This window comes from Vanacampus margaritifer, chromosome 13 (assembly GCF_051991255.1).
Source record: "Vanacampus margaritifer isolate UIUO_Vmar chromosome 13, RoL_Vmar_1.0, whole genome shotgun sequence".
Classification (NCBI taxonomy): domain Eukaryota; kingdom Metazoa; phylum Chordata; class Actinopteri; order Syngnathiformes; family Syngnathidae; genus Vanacampus; species Vanacampus margaritifer.
Window position 1 is genome coordinate 21,462,289 of NC_135444.1, and position 19,548 is coordinate 21,481,836.

At 41.3% G+C, this 19,548-nt stretch overlaps 1 protein-coding gene across 4 annotated transcripts in view; it reads right to left on the reverse strand.

Annotated features, from left to right (window-relative positions):
* palld (palladin, cytoskeletal associated protein) overlaps window positions 1–19,548 on the reverse strand; it is a 39,689-nt gene that overhangs the window by 7,689 nt on the left and 12,452 nt on the right. For 3 of the 4 annotated variants that reach the window (XM_077584637.1, XM_077584636.1, XM_077584638.1), the window contains exons 2-11: window positions 14,887–15,062; window positions 14,665–14,731; window positions 14,390–14,507; window positions 14,237–14,299; window positions 13,401–13,542; window positions 13,172–13,195; window positions 12,495–12,614; window positions 11,073–11,487; window positions 1,946–2,611; window positions 150–294 (exon numbers count right to left, since the gene is read on the reverse strand). In XM_077584637.1, the coding sequence (XP_077440763.1) occupies window positions 150–294; window positions 1,946–2,611; window positions 11,073–11,487; window positions 12,495–12,614; window positions 13,172–13,195; window positions 13,401–13,542; window positions 14,237–14,299; window positions 14,390–14,507; window positions 14,665–14,731; window positions 14,887–15,062 (1,936 nt within the window). Of the gene's footprint in view, window positions 1–149; window positions 295–1,945; window positions 2,612–6,987; window positions 7,131–11,072; window positions 11,488–12,494; window positions 12,615–13,171; window positions 13,196–13,400; window positions 13,543–14,236; window positions 14,300–14,389; window positions 14,508–14,664; window positions 14,732–14,886; window positions 15,063–19,548 lie in introns of those variants that run through there. The other variant, XM_077584639.1, reaches the window with a different exon arrangement.

Genomic DNA, 19,548 nt, shown 5'->3' on the forward strand with positions numbered 1-19,548 from the left:
TGGGGGGTCAGCGCGGGTTAGTGCGTAAGTTAGCGCCGCACAAACACACACACACTGAGTTTAACACTGTTAGTAGCCGGATGTTAAGGAGGTCCTGCTGCTGTAGAGTGGGCGTAGGTGGCCACACACACACACACACAAACACACACCTGCTGGCCATTGCTGACGCGCTCCTCTTTGAAACGCAACTTCCTCTCCAGGTCTTGGATGACGGCGTCCTTGGAGCCTTGGATGTCCGAATCGGAGGCCATGCGAGGGGTGCGAGGGGACGGAGACTTCTTGGGGAAGGCTTTGCTGCAGACACAAACACGTTTGCTTAAGCAATCTTATTAAAACTCAAAGAAAATGAAGTCTACTAGGCTAAAAATAAATTTAATAAATACACAAAAATACCGGTACACACAACATTTTCTAATGGAAAAAAAAAATATTGAAATGTTTACATATTAAACTATAATTTACCTTGCTGCTGTATTCTCTTGTTTGAAAAGCAAAAATTTACTATCATATAATCCCATTTAAATAAAGGCAAGTGTTCTTAAAAAAAACATTAGTTGTAAATTATTATTATTATTATTGATTTATTATTTATATTTGTAATTATTTTATTATTTATATTTGTAATTATTTTATTATTTATATTTGTAATTATTTTATTATTTATATTTGTAATTATTTTATTATTTATATTTGTAATTATTTTATTATTTAAAATCTTGCTAGTAAAATAATAAAATAACAAAAGCAAGTAAGCTTATAGTTTAAGCCATTTAAATACAGACAAAAATTACTTTAAAAAAAAACAACGTAATTTTAGCAGATATCATCTGTATTATTCTTTATTCTTTATTATTGTTATTTTTATTTTATTCAAACTATTGCTAATAAAATCATTTTTTAAACAAAATTAGCAAGTACAGTAGGCTTATATCTTAAGCCATTTAAATGCAGGCAAAAATTATTTTTAAAAAACAATGTAACTTTAGGTATTATCTATATTATTCTTTAATATTATTATTGTTATTTAGAATCATGCAAGTAAAATAATAAAATAACAAAAGCAAGTAAGCTTATAGTTTAAGCCATTTAAATACAGACAAAAATTACTTTTAAAAAAACAACTTAATTTTAGCAGCTATCATCTGTATCATTCTTTATTCTTTATTATTGTTATTTTTATTTTATTCAAACTATTGCTAATAAAATCATTTTTTAAACAAAATTAGCAAGTAGGCTTATATCTTAAGCCATTTAAATGCAGGCAAAAATTATTTTTAAAAAACAATGTAATTTTAGGTATTATCTATATTATTCTTTAATATTATTATTGTTATTTAGAATCATGCAAGTAAACTTAATCTCAACCGAAAATTAACAAGTAGGCTTGCTGTTTAATGAAATAAAAAATAGACAGTACGTATATTATAATTCGAAAGTGTTCCCTCGCTAAAACGTACTTCACCTTTCACAGACTACTTGGCAGATTTGATCTATTGCAGGTACTTTTTTGGAACGTAACGTCAGCAATAAACGAGGCAAAACATTTAAAATCATGCTTTTTTTGTAGGATGAGTAAATTGGACTACTTTATCTGAGTCCACACAATTAGGCCCGATCTGTCCGCCCACTAACTGGCTTTTATCAGCTCTAACATTCCAAAGCGGGTCGTCTTATCTCTGGCAGGCCAAAGCAGGAATGCCAGGATGAAGGGAAGGAAGGGAACTGATGAATATTTACTGACATAAATTGTTGAAAGTGCAGAAAGAAAATAGTTCACAGCAAAGGAATGTATGCCATTTTAGAGCAATCTACCAAATGAAAGAGTAGAAATAATGATTCTTTCTTCCTTTCTTTTTATAATGAGTAGTAGAAAAAAGTAGCTTGCTCAAAATGCTGCCATCTACTGGTGGTTGAGCACATCAACGAAACGCATTTGGGAACTCACACAGTGCCGTTTCCTTTGGGGAGGCCAAGCGCGTTGACTGTGGGGCTACCCGGCATGGTGGGCGTGGCCGGCAACACCGAGGACAGGAAGCTGGAAGCCGGGGACGGCGGGACGGAGGAGAATGGCGAGGATGCGTCCGAGAAGGCGGGGGACACGCATGCGGGCGGGGGAGGAGGGGGCGGCGGGGGAGGCGGAGGAGGAGGGAAGTCCTGGGCGCCGCCCGAAGGCGAAGGTAGGTTAGCGGCGAAGAAGGGCGGCGGCGGGGGCGGGAACGAGGGCGAGCCGGGGGAGTCCACGGCCTTGGAGAACGGCGGCGCGGCCATCTTGCCGAAGGCTTTATGCGAGGTGGGCGGGGACAAGGGGGACGACAGGCTGGAGCCCGAGGACCCCGAGGAGTGGGGGGCGTACCCGCCGCCGACCCCGCCGGGGTTCTGGGCGGCGATGAACTGCTTGGGCCGTGCGTAGTTGAAGGTGCTGGCCTGCATGGTGGTGCTGCTCTCCAGCTCCTGGAAGGAGGGGGGAGGAGGGAGGGGCGGAGACGGCGAGTCGGACGGGAGCACTTCCTGCGGGGGAGGCGGGACTTCCTGGTTGTGCTGCTGCCAAATGGCGGCTTCCTGCTGCTCCAGTAGAATCTGCTCCTGAAGCTGCTTCAGCTGCGACGCGTTCCTGCATGTAAACAAACGGAAAACATACCTTCATCACAATTGTCAGAATTCGAATAACTTTATTGACACATCTCTCCAGAACAGAACAGGAGTCTGCCAGGTTGACTCTTACGGCATCAGGTTTTCACAAATCAAAAGAAAAACAATAAGGGGGAGGGGAAAAACAACCCCAGACTAAGCTTGGATGGATTTAGAAAAAACCCTCAGCAAACAGGCACAGGTTAACATGGCTCCACTCGCCCATTCTAATAAGAAATAATCTTGAACACGATCATTTCTCTCAAGGTCGACTTCCACTTTAATTAAAGCATACAGTGAAAACAACGGCACTGTATTAGCATTTGTGCTATCATTCTTCATTCTAAAGACTTTTGCCGTTGCGTATAAGACAAGCAAACAGACTCACAAAGTTACAGAGGTGCTATCTAGCTCACTAGCTAGCTCCCTAGCAAGTAAACGAGCACCACGGGAGCTAGCTAGGCAGCTAGCTAACTAGCACCAGCCAAACTGTGGCAGGGTTTTTACTTTCTGGACCTGGATTCGGCACCTCTGGCAGCGCATCTGATCATTTCGATAGTTTAATTGCAAACAAATCCCACAGGTCCTCATCATCATGACGCAGCCAGTCAACTACGCTCAAGAGGTTGCAAAGCTTCACCATCGGGGCCCAAAAACACACTTAAACAATTAGAGACCAAACATCAGCAGTGACACACGAATGGCAAACAACAGGAAGCGCTGGTGTGACGCTTATCTCCTCCGTGCATTGTCAACACGTTTTTAGCCGCTCTTTGTGGACAGCGGCAGGCTGATAAGATATCGCCGCTGCGCGGCCTTTCCTTCTCAGTCCCACACGCAGACTAGGACATTCGAACCGCACTACTTCATCTGCTCCAGCCTCCCCCAAAACAAACGCAAATGACTGTATTTTTATAAATTAGAAAAGTAGCATATAAAAGCTTTGAGTAATTACATATTTAAATGGAATGTAAAGAAATTAAACCATTTTTGGTCAAGAAACATCTCAAAACATACTAAATGTGCGCGAATATGCCAGTGTATAGCGTAGACTATTATTTTTTGACTGTGAATTATTTCTAGTCGTCGTCGATTATTTCGTTTATGTGTTTAGCATGAATAACCAGCGAGCCGAGCAACTGCTTCAGTTGTAAGTGAACACAAGAGGATTCATGACAATAAACATGAATGTAGGTCAGGTTAAAGTTGGAACTTTCAAACAAAGATAAGTGTCTGTTGAGTACAAGGCACATCCCAGAGGTAAAGATAATCAGGAGTCCCCCAGGGTTGCGTTCACATGCCCCTCTCAATCTTTTCCAGATGTCCGACAATCACAACCGCAAAATCCTGCAACCCTGAAAATTATTTTTCTAACAATCCTGCAACCCTGAAAATTATTTTTTTTAACAATCCTGCATCCCAATTATTATTTTTTAAACCACACGCTCGCGTCCGTCCAGCATGTACATACATCAGCTCCTTGCATTCCCCAAAGAGCGAAAGAGTGCTTTTACTGGAATCGCTTGGCAGCTGGCGGGCGTTCTGCAGCAACTCGATTTCCTTTTTTGGCTGTGCGCGAGCGTCGTCAACACTCGAGCACCAGCGGAGAGGAAACTTTTTCATCGCGGCCCCGTCTCGCCCGACGCTCCACATTCAACACATTAAAAAAAACACATTAAGCAACTATGTCCGTCCATTCGTCAATCTGTCCATCCATCCAAGCATGCCACATCCGTCCATCATATAAGACAAGAAAAAGCTGATGATCCAAAGCGTGTCACATCATTTGCCCGAAGGCAAGGGAAAGCTCATGATCCAAAGCATACCACATCATACATCAAAAAACATGAAAGGAAGAAAATAAATGGGTTTATTGTAAGCTTTTCAATAGTTTAGAAAAACCCCATAAAAGCCATTACAAAAACAAAACAAAGCCGCCGTGTGTGATTATAAGGTCCGCGCTGCTCACACGTCCCGAGGCCTCAACTAAAGTGAAGTGTTCCTCCGTCGCCATGGCGACGCAGCTGTGTTTGCGCTCTCGGGCCGGGCAAGTCGCTTTGAAGGCGCTGCCCTCTGCCTGCTCCTCATTCCAGCTGTGACACCGCATTTCGGTCTCGCTCGGCTTTCAGTATAAATAGCTGCCGCCGCATCGGCGCAGCTGGCCGCCTCTTTTTTTACAAGCCAGCTGATGGCAGGAAATGTTGGGGAGGGGGGACAGGAAGTTGATAAGTGTGCACGGCCGCTAATGAGGCCGTGCTGGATGTTTGCAAACAAAGCCGGTCACGTCAGAGGCACGAGACAAGTGGTGCATTCGGGGGTTATAGGAAATGTGAGCGTTCACTAGCAACAGACTCTCGAATGTGAGTCAGGCATCGCTAAATTGCTGCCGCAGCTGATTCGGGCCTCAGGCAGGAAACGCGTCATCAGTTCCCAAAAGCATCTTGACACCAATCGCATCCGTCACTCCCAAAGACTTTTGCGTACGTACGTCCTGTTATGACGCCTCATGATTAACGCAGAGAGCCATGTGACTTTTGCTAGCCAATCAACAAACAAAGTAAAAGTTGCGGTTCAATATCATGGAAAATAAAGTGTATTAAGTAACTGTACAAGTAAGCAATGCGTTAAAAAAACAAAACATAATTTTAATAAAAATACAATTGAAAAACATAAAATCAAAAATAACATGAAACACTAAATACAAAAATAATTTAAAATATAAATACATTTAAAAAAAATTATAGATACATAAAATAAAAAGCAATTTTATTTGTAAAAATAAAATTAAAATGAATTAAAAAAGGAGGAAAAGATACAAAAAATAATCTAATAAAAAGAAAAAAAACTGTAAAATAAGTAGGAAATATCGGCAATATAAATAAAACAATATATATTAATAAGTAAACATTGAAAATCTATAAAATATTTAAAAATAAATTTAAATGCAAATACAAATAAAACAAATAATAATATACTATACAACAAAAACATAAATACAATGGAAACCCATCCATCCAATCATTTTCCGAACCATGGCACCATAATAAATTAAAACATCCATCCAACAATTCATCCATCTAAAATACAATGAAAACAATAAATAAATAAATAATAAATACAATAATTAAAACAAAAAAGAATAAAAAATAAAATATTAGAATTAAAAACACAGAATACTTAAGTAAAAAAGTAAACAAAACAAAAACAAAAAAGTAAAATAATAAAAAAAAAAAAATTTAAACATAAAAATATATATGTATAAAAAAAAGTAAAACAATTAGTTATGCTGTAAGTGATACAATACAAATACAAACAACTATTTCTAAAAAGGGGGGGGGGACTATAATAAAATAGTTGTGATCAATTCAAAGCCCTGAGAATCAAATGACCTGAATGAATGAGAACGCAGTAACTAAAAGCATATCATAAAATAAATATTCATACTAATAATAAAGGGTGCATGGTTTCATAACCCCCCACCAATCCACCCCCTAGCCAGCACTGCTTAAGCTCCCAAATATGGTTCCATGTCTCATTCAATGACAAATTTGACCCTGAAAATAACGGCTGCAACTTTTATTGTTTTTTTGTTTTTTTTTAAAGGAACGCTTATGTAATGAAGTCATAACTCATCTGAAAGTGGGACTTTGAAGCCTCACCGACAGCTTTGGCAAGAACTCCGCTGATAGGAATGTTCCGGGACAATCTTGGCTGACCTTTGCCCTCCTAAACATGGGACGCTCAAGATGACACACATTTGATCAAACACAAAAGTTTGATTTCTCACTTGCCTGCCTTGTCAGCTGACTTGGAAAAGACTTTCTCCACCGAGGCCCATTCCCAAAGCCCCCCCCCCCCCTTCAAAACCGCCCCTTGGCTCTCTGCGGCCTCTAATTGCACACACACACACACACATGCGCGCACACACACACACACATTAAATAGAACCAGACTGTTTTCCTTTCAAAGGCAGCACAGAGAGGCTTTTTCTTCCTTTTACGTCTCGCATTTCACGTCCACCACCATCCTTCTGCACCTTCATCCATCCTCCACCTCTCTCCCTCAATCACACAAGGAATGCCGGACACATTCTTGTCCGGATTGCAACGGGACAGCATCTCCATCAAATGGGATTAGCAGCAGCAGCAGCAGCAGCAGGAGAAGGAGGAGGAAGCACTTAACAGAGTTTGTTATGAGAAGGAAAGCAAACAAAGCAGGACGCTACTTTTATCTCATCCAAAACACACAAACACAGGAAACGATTTCAACTTCATCAAAGTCGAAATAAAGGCACGTCAGCAGGAACACAACTCGACCCCGCAACTTCCAGTCCAAAGCAAACGATCGGGATGGCTTTACCTTCGGAGCGTTTGGCGTCCTTTCCGTGCCGGAGCGTGCAGACGTCTGCGGCGCCGTCAGGTAGCAGCGACCTATATAGAGAGCGCTCGGCGGCCCAGACGCTGACAGACGCGCTCCGACTCCCTCCCTCCTTCTCTTTCTCGCTCTCTCACCCTCCCGCCCTCCGCATGAGTCAGGCTGTCTGCCAGGCAGGGCCTCTTCTCCCCTCAGCCTTCACAATAAAAGAACATTTAAGAGTAAAACATATTCCCTGGCACGTCTCAAGTCTCCCGACTATCTTTTTCCTGCATAAAAGAGCGCAAATGGTTCAACATCTATCAATCTATGGAAAGCAAACGATCATAATCCAAAGCATCCCACATCATCCTCCTCCTCTATCACAACAAAGCACGTTCAGAGTAAATAATCTTTCCTGCAAAGTCTCCAATCACTTCACGGTCTTTGTCCTTAAAACGGAGCTCGAATGCGCTCGAGTTTGACGCGTGACAGCGTCATAATGGAAGACGGATCGAAGGCGTCGTTCTCAAAAGTATCATGTGACACGGGGGACAAATGCAAAGACACACGAGTCCTCCTTTTGGTCCATTGAGGGTGATTTGTGTATGAAAACATCATGGTTTTGTGTGAGCCGCGCTGCAGTTTGAGCCAAGTGTCACTTTCATTGACGAGAAGCACGAAAGGTGAATGGAAATTTCTAAAGTATAATTAAAGAATCGATTGCTGTCTTTAAGAGGAGACACTCATGATCCAAAGCACACCACATCATATGTCCAACATGCATCCGTCAATGGGAAGAAAACGATCATGATTCAAAGTCTTCCACATCATATGTCCAACATTTATGGTGTGCATTCAACAAATACTACACGATGTCCACCGTGCTTCATGTGTTCAGAAATCAGTTTCTCATTTTTTTTAAACAATACCTTTAGGAGTGACTCATTTCTATTTTTGTCTCTATTACCCCGCCCCCCCCTCGCTTTTATGGTTTTCCAGCCTGTTGATGAATCAGTGTTGAAGGACCCCGATAGGAGTCCGGGGGGGTCTGTATGTGTCTGTGTGTATGTTGAGGGGGGCGGGGTCAATATGTCAAGTAACATGAGGCCGGGTCTCTGAGTCATTGCTATTGTTGACTCACTACGGTAGGCAAGAAGCCAGTCAAAGCGTAAAACAACAAGCTTATCAGACCAGCAGCTGCGACCAGGCATGACACAAGAATACAGTTTGAGATGTGAAACAGGAGCAGCATTATGAGGACCAAGACAGAAAAATAAATAAATAAATAAATAAATAATATATATATATATATATATATATATATATATATATAAAAAGGAGAGCAATGATGATGACATGTGAAATCGGTAAAATTACCGAATGAACAATACTGAGCTCTCCAGGAAAAAATAAAAAAATTTAAAAAAAATTAAAAATAAGGACCAAGACAGGATTCAGGGTCCAAATTGTTATAATCAAGACAAGAAACACAGATTTAAGAGTGGGATTATCAAGGGGATTTGTATCAGGAGGAGGGGCAGGAATTGGGTCAGAATCAGAACCAAGATTCTAAAATCAAGTTATTAAGGACAATGGTCCTGTTTAAGATTTGGATCAGAATCAGACCACGGAGCACACTGAAAAGTGATCAGGATCAGATCAAGGAGCAAAACAGATTCGAATTGGTGCTAGATTAGAATTAAGATTGCAATCAGAATGAGCGTCGGAATACATAAGAAGGCTGTTTCACAAAATGAGAATCCGGATTAGTATTGGGCTCAAAATGAGTTGCATTAATGAGAATTGAGGATCAAAATTGAGATCAGGATCAGAATCAGGATTAAGACTGACATCCAAATTGAAACCTGGATGGGATACAGATAGGGATTGGGATCAGGAACAGGATCAAGATTTATTTACATTCAGACTATAATCAGAATCGGTATCCACACTAAAATCAGAACTGGGACAATAATCCAGATTAAGACCAACATCAATTTCAGAAATAGGATTTAGACTAGATTGACTTCATTCTTTGGAACCAGCATCAAATCCAGATTGTGGTCAGGATGAGGACAAAGATTCAGATCAGATTCACATCCATTGTCAGGATTCAGATTGAGATCATGATCAGAACCAGGATCAAAATATCAGGGCACCCGCAGCTATCCTTGCACCTTTTGTTTACAAATATTATGAATTGGTCTATAATCCTAATTTGGATCAAATGAGATTCCCTGCGAGTGACAAGATTGTGCTTTGATCTGTGTGTTACCGGAATGTTCTTTCCGGGGAACCACGCCGTCCGCTGTCTGCGAGCAGACCGTTTAGTTTCCATGCTGTCAACTCGCAAACATACGAGTCCACTGAGGTCTTCCGTGACCCGCTTCCATCCTACTTTTCACCAGCCCCCCCCAATGCCCCCCCCCCCCCCCTTCTCCGCACAGCGAGGAAGGTCAGCTCCGACAGCTCTCTTCCTTTTTTGGAAACTTTCTCCATTCCACGCAGGTCATTCTAGCCTGACCGGCCAATTGCGTGCCGAGTTGGCCCGGCGTCTCAGCCAATCCCAGGCCTCGCATGGCCATTTAAGGACTGCCCATCTCTCAACACAGGAGGCCGACGGGACATGATATGATTTTTCTTGCCTCTCGTTCAGCTTTTCCGCTCCCCCCTCTCGGGCCTCTTTCTGTTGTCTTCCTCGAGGGAAAGTGAGCCGCTCTCACTTTCGCTTGCTTGATGAAGCCACATCCGAAGCACACATGCTGCTGATTTTGCATACAAAAACCACAAGCAACACCTCAGCGAGGGAGCTATTGTTAAGACTTCATTAGGGAGTTGATTACTTCCACTTCCACAAACATTGCAGTGAGTCACGACGCAGTTATTCCACCAATGCCTGGCAGCCAAGCCGCAGCCTCCGTCAGCAACACGACACAAACAGAGAATTGAATGCTATTATTTGCAGTCAATTTCAGTCCTTGCATAAAGAGGAGAGAAGTAATCTGGATAGAGTCAGAATTATGATCAAGAACAGAATCATGTGCAAAATTGGGATCAGAGCACAGGATCGAGATAGAGATCCGAATCAGGATCAGGAATAAGATTGAGATAAGGACAAAGACACGAATCAAGAATACAATTAAGATCAGGATCACAACTGCTATCAGCATCAATACTAAAACCAAAATCAGGACCAGAATCAGGATTAAGATTGTGAGCAGAATAAGGATCAGGATTAAACCAGATCTGATAATGTGTTGATAAAATTGAATTTTAAACCAGATTGAACTGATCCAGATTTCCAAATCCTACTTTCCTCATCCATGGATCAGTATAATCTATCCCGGTATTTAGAAATTTTGCTGAATGGGATTAAAATAATTCTAATCCTTTTGGATTGAGATTTCCAAATCAGGGAAATGGAAGTGATACTTATTTATTGATGAGTGCATGTGTCACTATAATATAGAATCACTCTCTAATACTATGGGTTTAATTCAATGCTGTTTTTCAGGATCAAACCGATCCAGATTTGGGATTTAATTTTTGAAGTACCCAACCCAAACTCAAATCCGGTGTAAAAGTGGGATTGGATTTCCAAATCTGGATTTGAATTTTCAAGATTAATTGTGGTTTGAAACACCCAATTTTGGATCAGATCTGGGTTTAATCCGTTTTTTTTTTTTTTGGGCCCTTGCTATTAGCAAAAATCTGCGAGTAATTGATGCCCACCGAAAATGGTTAAAATTGCCTTTAGATTTCACAAGATGGGCACATTTTTGAATGAGTAACGGAGGATAAATTACCCAAAAAGTCTGCAGACTCAAATGCTGAACGACAACTTTGCGGGAGTTTACTGTAAATACACATAAAGGCGGCATCTGGCAGACCATCCTGGCACACAGAAACATTGTCATGGCAGCGGAATGCTTTTGTTTCCGGGATTCCCCTCTTTCCTTTTTAACCCTTTAGCAGCGCTATCAGATCTCCCATCGGCGCCTCCCTGGCGGCGGGTATGATTCCCCTTCCCAGCTCAAGCACCCTAACCCCCCCCAGGGTGCAGACAAGCAGCGGGGGCAGGTACTCACAGCTTGGGTTTGGGCTTGGTGGGAAGTGGCGGGGCCTCCCTCCCGGGGGATGGAGACAGCCTTCCAGGGGTGGGAGGTGAGTCTGATAGGACCTGGATTGGAGTGTGGTCAGATCGCGGCGGAGGCAGGGGAGGCGGGGGAGGCGGGGGTGCGGGTTCTGCAGGTGGAGACGGTGGAGAGGCGGGCTGGCCATTGGGCACGCAGCTCATCTCCTCGTGCCTTTCCTCGCATTCCGGAGGCCACAGCTCCACTTGCTGAGGCGGCATCCTGGGTGGCAATTCCAGCAGGCTGATCTCGGTGGGCGGGGGCGGCGGCGGCGGCGGCGGTGGCGGTGGCGGTGGGGGGAAGGACGCCCCATCCTCCAGTGCCGAGCTATCTCCAGACACGCCGTTACTGGAGGAGGAGTCCTCGGCTCCTGAGGGGAAATAAACAGCAGGGAGAATGTGAATATTTCCTTTCTTCCCCCTCTCATTCTGGCTTTCATCTAACTCGGCGTCTGTGTATCATCTCATCTGAAGCGGCCCCCCACTCGAGATCAGGCACTTCCTGTTTAGTCAAACCTCCCTCTGATTGTGTGACGCACTCACTTTTGCACAAAATGACCCCAACATCGGGTACACGTAATGATCCAAAGGGGTGGGAAATTTCCCTTACAGTTCCTCAGTTTCTAATCAGAATTCTAATATCAGTCTTGATCCAGGTCATGATCCTAATCTCAATCTGGATTTTGATCCATATTAGGATGTAAATTTTAATCCTCATTGTGATCCTAATTCTGATCTCAATCTTGCTCCTCAATCTTTGGTCCTGGCTCCAATGTTCAAATGTCCTGGTTCTAAGGTTTTAAACAGATTTTGCATTCTAATTCTGATTTCAATGTAAACCCTTTCCTAATCCTGCTCTCAATCTGATCCATATTCTGATGTCAATCTTAACCCTGATTCTGATCTTAATTCAATTTTCAGTCTGGATCCCAGTCCTGATTCTGATCAAATCGGATTTGTTTGATGGAGGTTGTGGTTCCACTCCAGTCCTGTAAGCCGTACTAATGTAGGTCAAAGACCGCACCAGGCCTCAATGTAAGCGGTCCATAACGGTGACAAATGGAAAATACAGGTACCTCTATCTTCACCTTTACCCGCCTCTGCTATGCCTTTAGTTATGCAAAAAAGCCAAAATATTAGGGAAAACTCAGCGTATGATGCAGTACACTACAAACTACAATCAGAATAATAAAAAGAACACTCAGTTACTACTTCTACTACTTTCAATGAAAACGGAACATTTTCATCTTTGTAAAGACCAAATGTTTTTGAACAGCTGTCATAAAACAGGTGTATCTAATGAAGGGTCCCATGTCACCCTCCCATACGAGCCCGCATTGAACTGCCACAACGACAGACACGAAAACAATGGACGTACCTGCTGTTACAGTGAGTTGGGCGGAGCTGTTGACTGAACCATACGCGTTGGAGGCGGTGCAGCAGAACAGGCCTCCGTCTTCTGGAAAGGCCTCGGCGATAACCAGGGTGCAAATCTCGTCTGAGGAAAACAAAACATTAGAATAATATCAAGAATGTTAAACAACTGGAAGGAATGTACTGTAGATCCAAGTAGATATTGCGGGGTCCCACAGGGATCATTATTAGGGCATCTAATGTTCTTGATTTACATTTATAACTACGTTTTTCTGTTTTCTGTGCTTACTGAGCTGAACCCTGAGATCATTTTCGGTTGACTTCGTTTCATCCCCTTTTTCTAAACTACAAATCTTTCACTGCGACTCCCTTTTGATTCTCTGCACCACTTGACTGTGTGGAGTGTAATTGTCGCCCCAGGGCTAAAGCAGTAAAATGGAAACGAGACACCGACTGCAACGCTGACACGCTATTTCTTTGCGAATGAGACATGACAGACACATGAGACGCGGTACTGGAGGTCGGCAGTTTCTGTCGTTTGCACATGGCTGAGTCAAAACAAGTGTCCGTGCAGGTGAGTCACAGTCTGAAGCGCAAACACCTGAAGTGTGTGCCTTGTGGTGATTCAGAGTATTTACGTCGTCTGGCTACACCTTGGGAGATTAAGTCAGACAGACGTACCTGACTCCACTGCAGATCGAGGCTCTGATGCACATTTCATACCAAGAAGAAAAAAAAAAGAATCAGTCATTTTTATCGGTCAAGTATGTTAAAACACACAAGGAATCATATGTGGAAAAAAAAGCTGTTTTAACTGACTTGTGAGAAGTGGAAAAAAAAAAGACATGCTGAATGATTAGTGTAAAATTAGCATTAGCATTGTTAGCGTTCAAAGGTAAAAGTTACATACTTTTCTGGAGAATCCGAAAATCCGGGGAGTCCAGGATCTCCTCGCCTTGGCGGTACCACTTGACCTGCAGAGGCGGGCCCCCACGGACCCTGCACTCCAAAACCACCACCTGACCTTCGGACGCCTGCGCGTCCTGCAGCAGCTGGAGGAAAACAAACACAAACACAAAATATGTTATTTAAAAGTTATCACATTGTAGATTAATTATGAAAGGTTCAGAACACCAAATAATTACAAACAAAAAAAATCAACGGGCAAATGACAAACAGAAAAAAAATTCTCATAAAAACGAAAAAAAAAAAAAAATTGTTCAAAGATTTATTTATTTTTTAAACAGACAAAAACAATAACCCACAAATCTAATGATGATGATGATGGCAAGAAATTAAACGTAATCTGAACACAAAAAAAGTCTAAAAAGACTAAAAAAATTTAAAAAAATTAAAAAGTGGGTGGGAAAAAAAGAAAAAAGACAAAATAAAAAAAAACTGACAAAATCATAGAAAAATCTGGAAAAAAAGACAAATTAGGATCGTGAACAAAATAATCAAAGACCCAAAATTTAAAACCTGCCAAAAAATGGACAAAAACAGATAACAATACAAAAAAACAAATACATTACCAAAAAAAGATTCTTACAAAATCTGTCAAAAAAAATCCCAACTGGTTAATATTATATATATAATATATATAATAATTACATAACATAACATAGGAATAGGAATAGGAATTTGAGTTACATCGTTAGCGTTATAAGAACAGCACTCTTAGTAGTCTTTTTTTGGCTGCCAATTTACGATGACAAGGTAAATAAAAAGTTATGTATTTGGACTTACTTTTGTGAACGTAGGCGGACCCGAGCCATCGCCGCCGTACAGCGACGACACCGGACTCTGCGTCTAAAGGGACCAAACACAAACGCACAAAATATCTGACAGCGTGGCCCTGGATCACCATTTTGTAACCCGGCGCTGGCGGGTGATGCTCACCCGCTGCGCAGGCTGCGACAGTGACTGGACCAGCGTGGAGCGATGAGGGAGCACCTCCGGAGTTTTGGGGGACGACGAGCGTATCGTCAGGGACATGGACGTCGTTTTCTTCTGCAGTCTAAAAAAGAAAAGGGATGACCTTTTTTTTTTTTGAATAAAACATCAAGAGTAAAACATATCTAAAATGTGGTTATGTTTTGATGCAGATGGAATGCAAATTTGACCCAAACAGTTTTAAGAGCTGAGATTCATAGCAGCTTGACGATCTGACGTACACGGGCATGCTTGCTGATCTGGACTTGGACGGCGAACCTTCTCCGTCTGAGTCTGATGATGACGCTCCTAAAATGAGACAAGAACAAAGTTAGATTTGCATTTTTTTATTATCATTATTTCCTCCATCATTAAACGGTTTTCAAATGTTCACTATCTGCCAAACTGCGCTCTAACATTCCATCAGTTTCATTTTTTCCATGCGAACGAAGGCAGCGAGTGACCTTCGATGTAAACCTCAGCCGAGGTGTTGTCCGCCCCGAGGCTGTTGGATGCCACGCAGGTGTAGCGTCCCGTGTCGTCCTCAAAGGCCTCGGCGATCACCAGCGTGTGAAGCTCGCCATCTCGCCAGATGTGGATGTCGGGGGAGTTATGCAGCTCGCGACCCTCGCAGAACCACCTGGACCATAAACGCAACGTCATCAAAACATTCAGCATTTAGTAATAAACTTGATTGTGTGAATGCTGGAAACGTTCACACAATCAATTTCAATGTATTGTATTTCAATCCCATTGACACATTTAACGTAATAGATTTATATCATTCCCAAAGGGATACTTGACTCATTGAGTCATTTTCAGCAGTAAAAAGTTCATATTTTGTCCAGAATAAAATTTTCAAGTATAGTTAACACCTTTTTCGACTGAAGATGACATCACCTGTGCTGAGGAAGCAGGTAACGACCAATCACGGCTCACCTGTTTTCTGGGTTTGTTTAGCAAACTGAGCCACGATTGGTCATTACCAACGTCATCTTCAGTCGACGCCAAGTGGCAAAATCAGTTTTTAAACGTATTATTTGTTCATGAAAAATAATGAAGTTATCACATTAACTCATTTGCTCCAAAAAAACGTATAAAAACATTCTATTTTAAATATTGTCCCAAAAACCTATTTATACATTTTTTTTAATGTTTTTTTTTAATGCTAGAACAACAGACGGCTTTGATGAAGACTCAATGGTAGTTATTACAAAAACGGCCAGCAGGTGGCAGCAGAGTATAAGAGATCAACCAGGGCCACGTTGCGAAAAGGCTCTTTTCCTCCACAGTTTTAAACAGATTTCCGAATATTGATGAAACTTAGCTATATTCTAATGCTAATTGCTACGAAGGAAACAGATAGAAATGTACTTTTTTTTTTCCTGATGAAAGAAGAGACTGTAATCTTTCTTTTGGTAGATTGCATGTTTTGATAGCAATATTCTGTGGGCCTTGCAAAATCAGTCAAAATCCAGTAAAACAGCCAGGAGCGAAGGGGGTTGCTTCAGTGAAAATGGCTGCGAGGGAATGAGTTAATTATAGACAAAATATGATCTTCTTTACTGTTGAAAATGGCTCAATGAGTCAAGTATCCCTTTAAACACATATGAATATTTCCACATTTTTCACCAATACCATTCCATTTCATTCACTGTCATTCCACATGATTTCATCATTTATATCATAAGTATGTGGGCAAGGCGAGCCACAGTCGCCGAATACAAAATGAAAACGTTCAAAATGAGTTTCTGCACGCCACAACTCACACCCACAAGCTCACACACGGACACCAGCCAACCTGACTCCAGTCCAATCACGTCACTCGCCAGGCCACGCCCAATAAAGTCACACATCTAACACACCAATACTACAGCACACACATGAAAACAAACACCGAATCCGAAGACAGAGGCCTGTCAGTCTGATAACTCAATCACATCCTTCACATACACACACACACACATACACCTACACACACGCACACACCTGCCCACGCTCGTCTGAGAGTCAAGTGGCAAACGGCGGCAATGCCCGAGGCGGAAGCGCATTTGCGGGAAGCAGATACGCCCTTTCTCCCGTTCCTCCCAACATTATTATAGGTTGATTTATGCGCCGGTGAGTGGCACTCGTGTAAATCACTTTGATCAATGTATGGGTTATTTAAAGGGACAGTGTGCAACCCTCATTCACCTTGTTTTACTGTAGGTACTTTTGGTTATAAAGCAGCCATACAAAAAAAAAAATGGTGTTATTATTTTCTCCATCATCAATCAAGCTAACTAACTATTCGATCATTCAATTGGAGCCCATTTTTGTAATATCTTGACCCAACCCCCTTTCGAGTTTGGACCAACAAAATAGTCAGACGACACTTCACACTGCAGGACTGACACCTTAACAGCGCGGGTGGGAGAAAGTACGCGTGGTGAATTAGTCAGGCGGCGAGAAAGGAAAAATGTGGGAAATGATGATGACAGGTGGAGCAGAACACGGCTGGGCGTGTTGCGCCGCCTAATCGCGACAGGAAGTGCTTAGACTTGGCCGACGGTCTCATTTTAACACGTCAGGCTGCGTGTTAACACAATAGGGAGCAGAAGTGTGAGGTGTTTTCATATGAATGGACAAAAAAACGGGAGTGACAGAAACCATTTGCATTACTTTTTGTTATTTTTTTTTTCCATTTTCGTTTGTGAATCAATACAGAAAACCCTGCTGATATGTAATTGATTTTTCAACAACTTATTAGCTGAAAAACTCACCTTTTCGTGAGATCCAAATCATAGCATTTTTGTCAATAAAAACCTTGGTTCCTCCATTAATATTAATTAAAACATAAAACTAGAAAACAAATATTTGCCATCCTGCCTTTTGATCACATGCGAAGAGTGCATGCTAGCATGAGAAGCTAACGCTACGTCTTCACTCGCAAACAGAACTCAAAAAGTTGATCAGCACTCACTCCAGCTGAGAATCCACATTTTTCCACATCTGAGAGCTACTTCTTGGCAACTGATTTGTGCGAAGGGCGGCCATTTTGATACACACTGCTCAAAATATATTCAATCATATTAGGGCTAGGGGACAACAATCGGCTAACTCCGCTAAGTCGGCCACAAACATTGGTCGACACGAAAAATTCCTGTCGATGGAATAATCGACAGAATAATCAACTCTAAAAAGATTTGTTTGTTTGTGACAGCCTTAGTTTATGTGAAGACATCGATCAGTTATACAACATTCTTAGAAAATCACAATTAATGCCCCATCATTAGTGATCTATTTTTCAAACAGGGGCTACTCATGTGGCCCTTGTGGTTGTGGACTACCCATGCTGTTGACCTCTGCTCTACTGTATGACTTTTTCAAGTGACAAGTGTATGCTAGCTCAAGAAGCTAATGTAGCAATCAACATAAAAGGTTGGACTCAACTCAAACAAACGGAACCAGTCGCAAAAAAATCCAAATTAAAGTCAGTTGCCAAAAAGCTAACTGTGCGCACTTGGACAACTCTTCGAACGCGACGAGCTCGACGTCGACAGCTGAACTGCCGCAACGCAGCCAACAATAACGTCCCGGATTAATCAACTTTAATGGTCCGGCATCATCGCAGATAATTACTCAAGTAAAGTCTGCGAGAAACAGATGTTGGCTTTTAATTCCCGTATGGCGTGCGGCAGTAAACCATCTATCAAAAAAAAAAGAAAAAGAGGCTCATTTGTAGAGGAAGGGAGGGTGCGTGAAAGTAAAGGTGGAGATTCTTTTCTTGGCCCCGGTGTAGCCTTACCACCCATTTCCTGTGCACACAAATGCCATTTTGAAAGCTATTATTCAAGACATGGTGAGTGAAGGGCCTTTCGCCTCCACATTGGTTAAACGCACACCCAACGTGGATGCCATCTTGTTCATCCAACATCCTGTCAACATGCACACAAACAATGTTCCAAACCAAACTTCTGTGCTCAAAGGCCACATTGGATTTCCAACCCAAACACGTGGGTATTTGTAGCTGGGCTATATTAAAAACAAACGTTTTTATGTGGATGTAAAAATATGGCAAATTGTGTCGTGTAATAACTGGAGTGGCCCAGATTGGATCGTGTGATCAAAAATCATGGTTGAGCACGTGATTTTCAGCTGATGGCTATAGGCTGAAAAAGTAATTGTACTCAGATTTTTTATTCTATGGTTTGCAATAAGAAAATAATGAAAAACTTTTTTTTTCACAAGCATTTTTTAAAGGTATTGAAAGCTATTGTTCAAGACACAGTAAGTGAAGGGCTTTTCCCCTCCACATTTAAAAAAAAAAAAAAAGGTTAACAAATGTAAACTTTAAATTACATTATCATCAAAAGTCTCTAATATTTTTATTATTATTTTTAATTAATAAATTAACCAATCATTCACCCTTTAATAACTATATATGCATATTAGTAAAAAAAAAATCATTTATTATTTATTTATAAATGATAAAGAGATAAATGAGGATTATTTTTATTTACATAAAATAATAACTAGCAGTAAAATAGCAGTTTTTTTTACTCCAAATAATAGATTTTTTGATAATTAAATAAATTTAAAGTAATGCAGTTAAAAAAAATTGCGGAACCGTGTGCATATTTTTATTTGATCATCATACTAAAACATTAGTAAAATATATATATTTAATATATTTTATTGGCTGACTTAATTAAAATTAATTATGAACAATATAATTGTATTATTATAATTTTCATATAAACAATTGTGAGGTTTTACGTGCACATTGTAACTCTTTTTTTGTTTGGACATCATCTCGAAATGACCTAGCCGATCTGTCCATTTAAAAATTAAATGTGGCCCTTGAGGAAAAAAAAAAAGTTTACCCACCATCTAAACCAAAACTATCTAAAAACGGTTGAAATAAAATACGGTTTTGTGCACTGGCCTTCCGAGTGCGTGCAAAGAGCCACCTTGGCCTGCACTCACCATGCTTTTATTTTTGCCGCCGCTAACGGAAAATCCGCCGGAGCGGCTCTCTTCTTTCACCGCAAACCTAAAAAAGCATCCTGTGCCAGAATGTGGTGATGAGATCTGGACAGGAAGCGTGGGAGAACGTTCACAAGCAAACACACTTCACATAATCA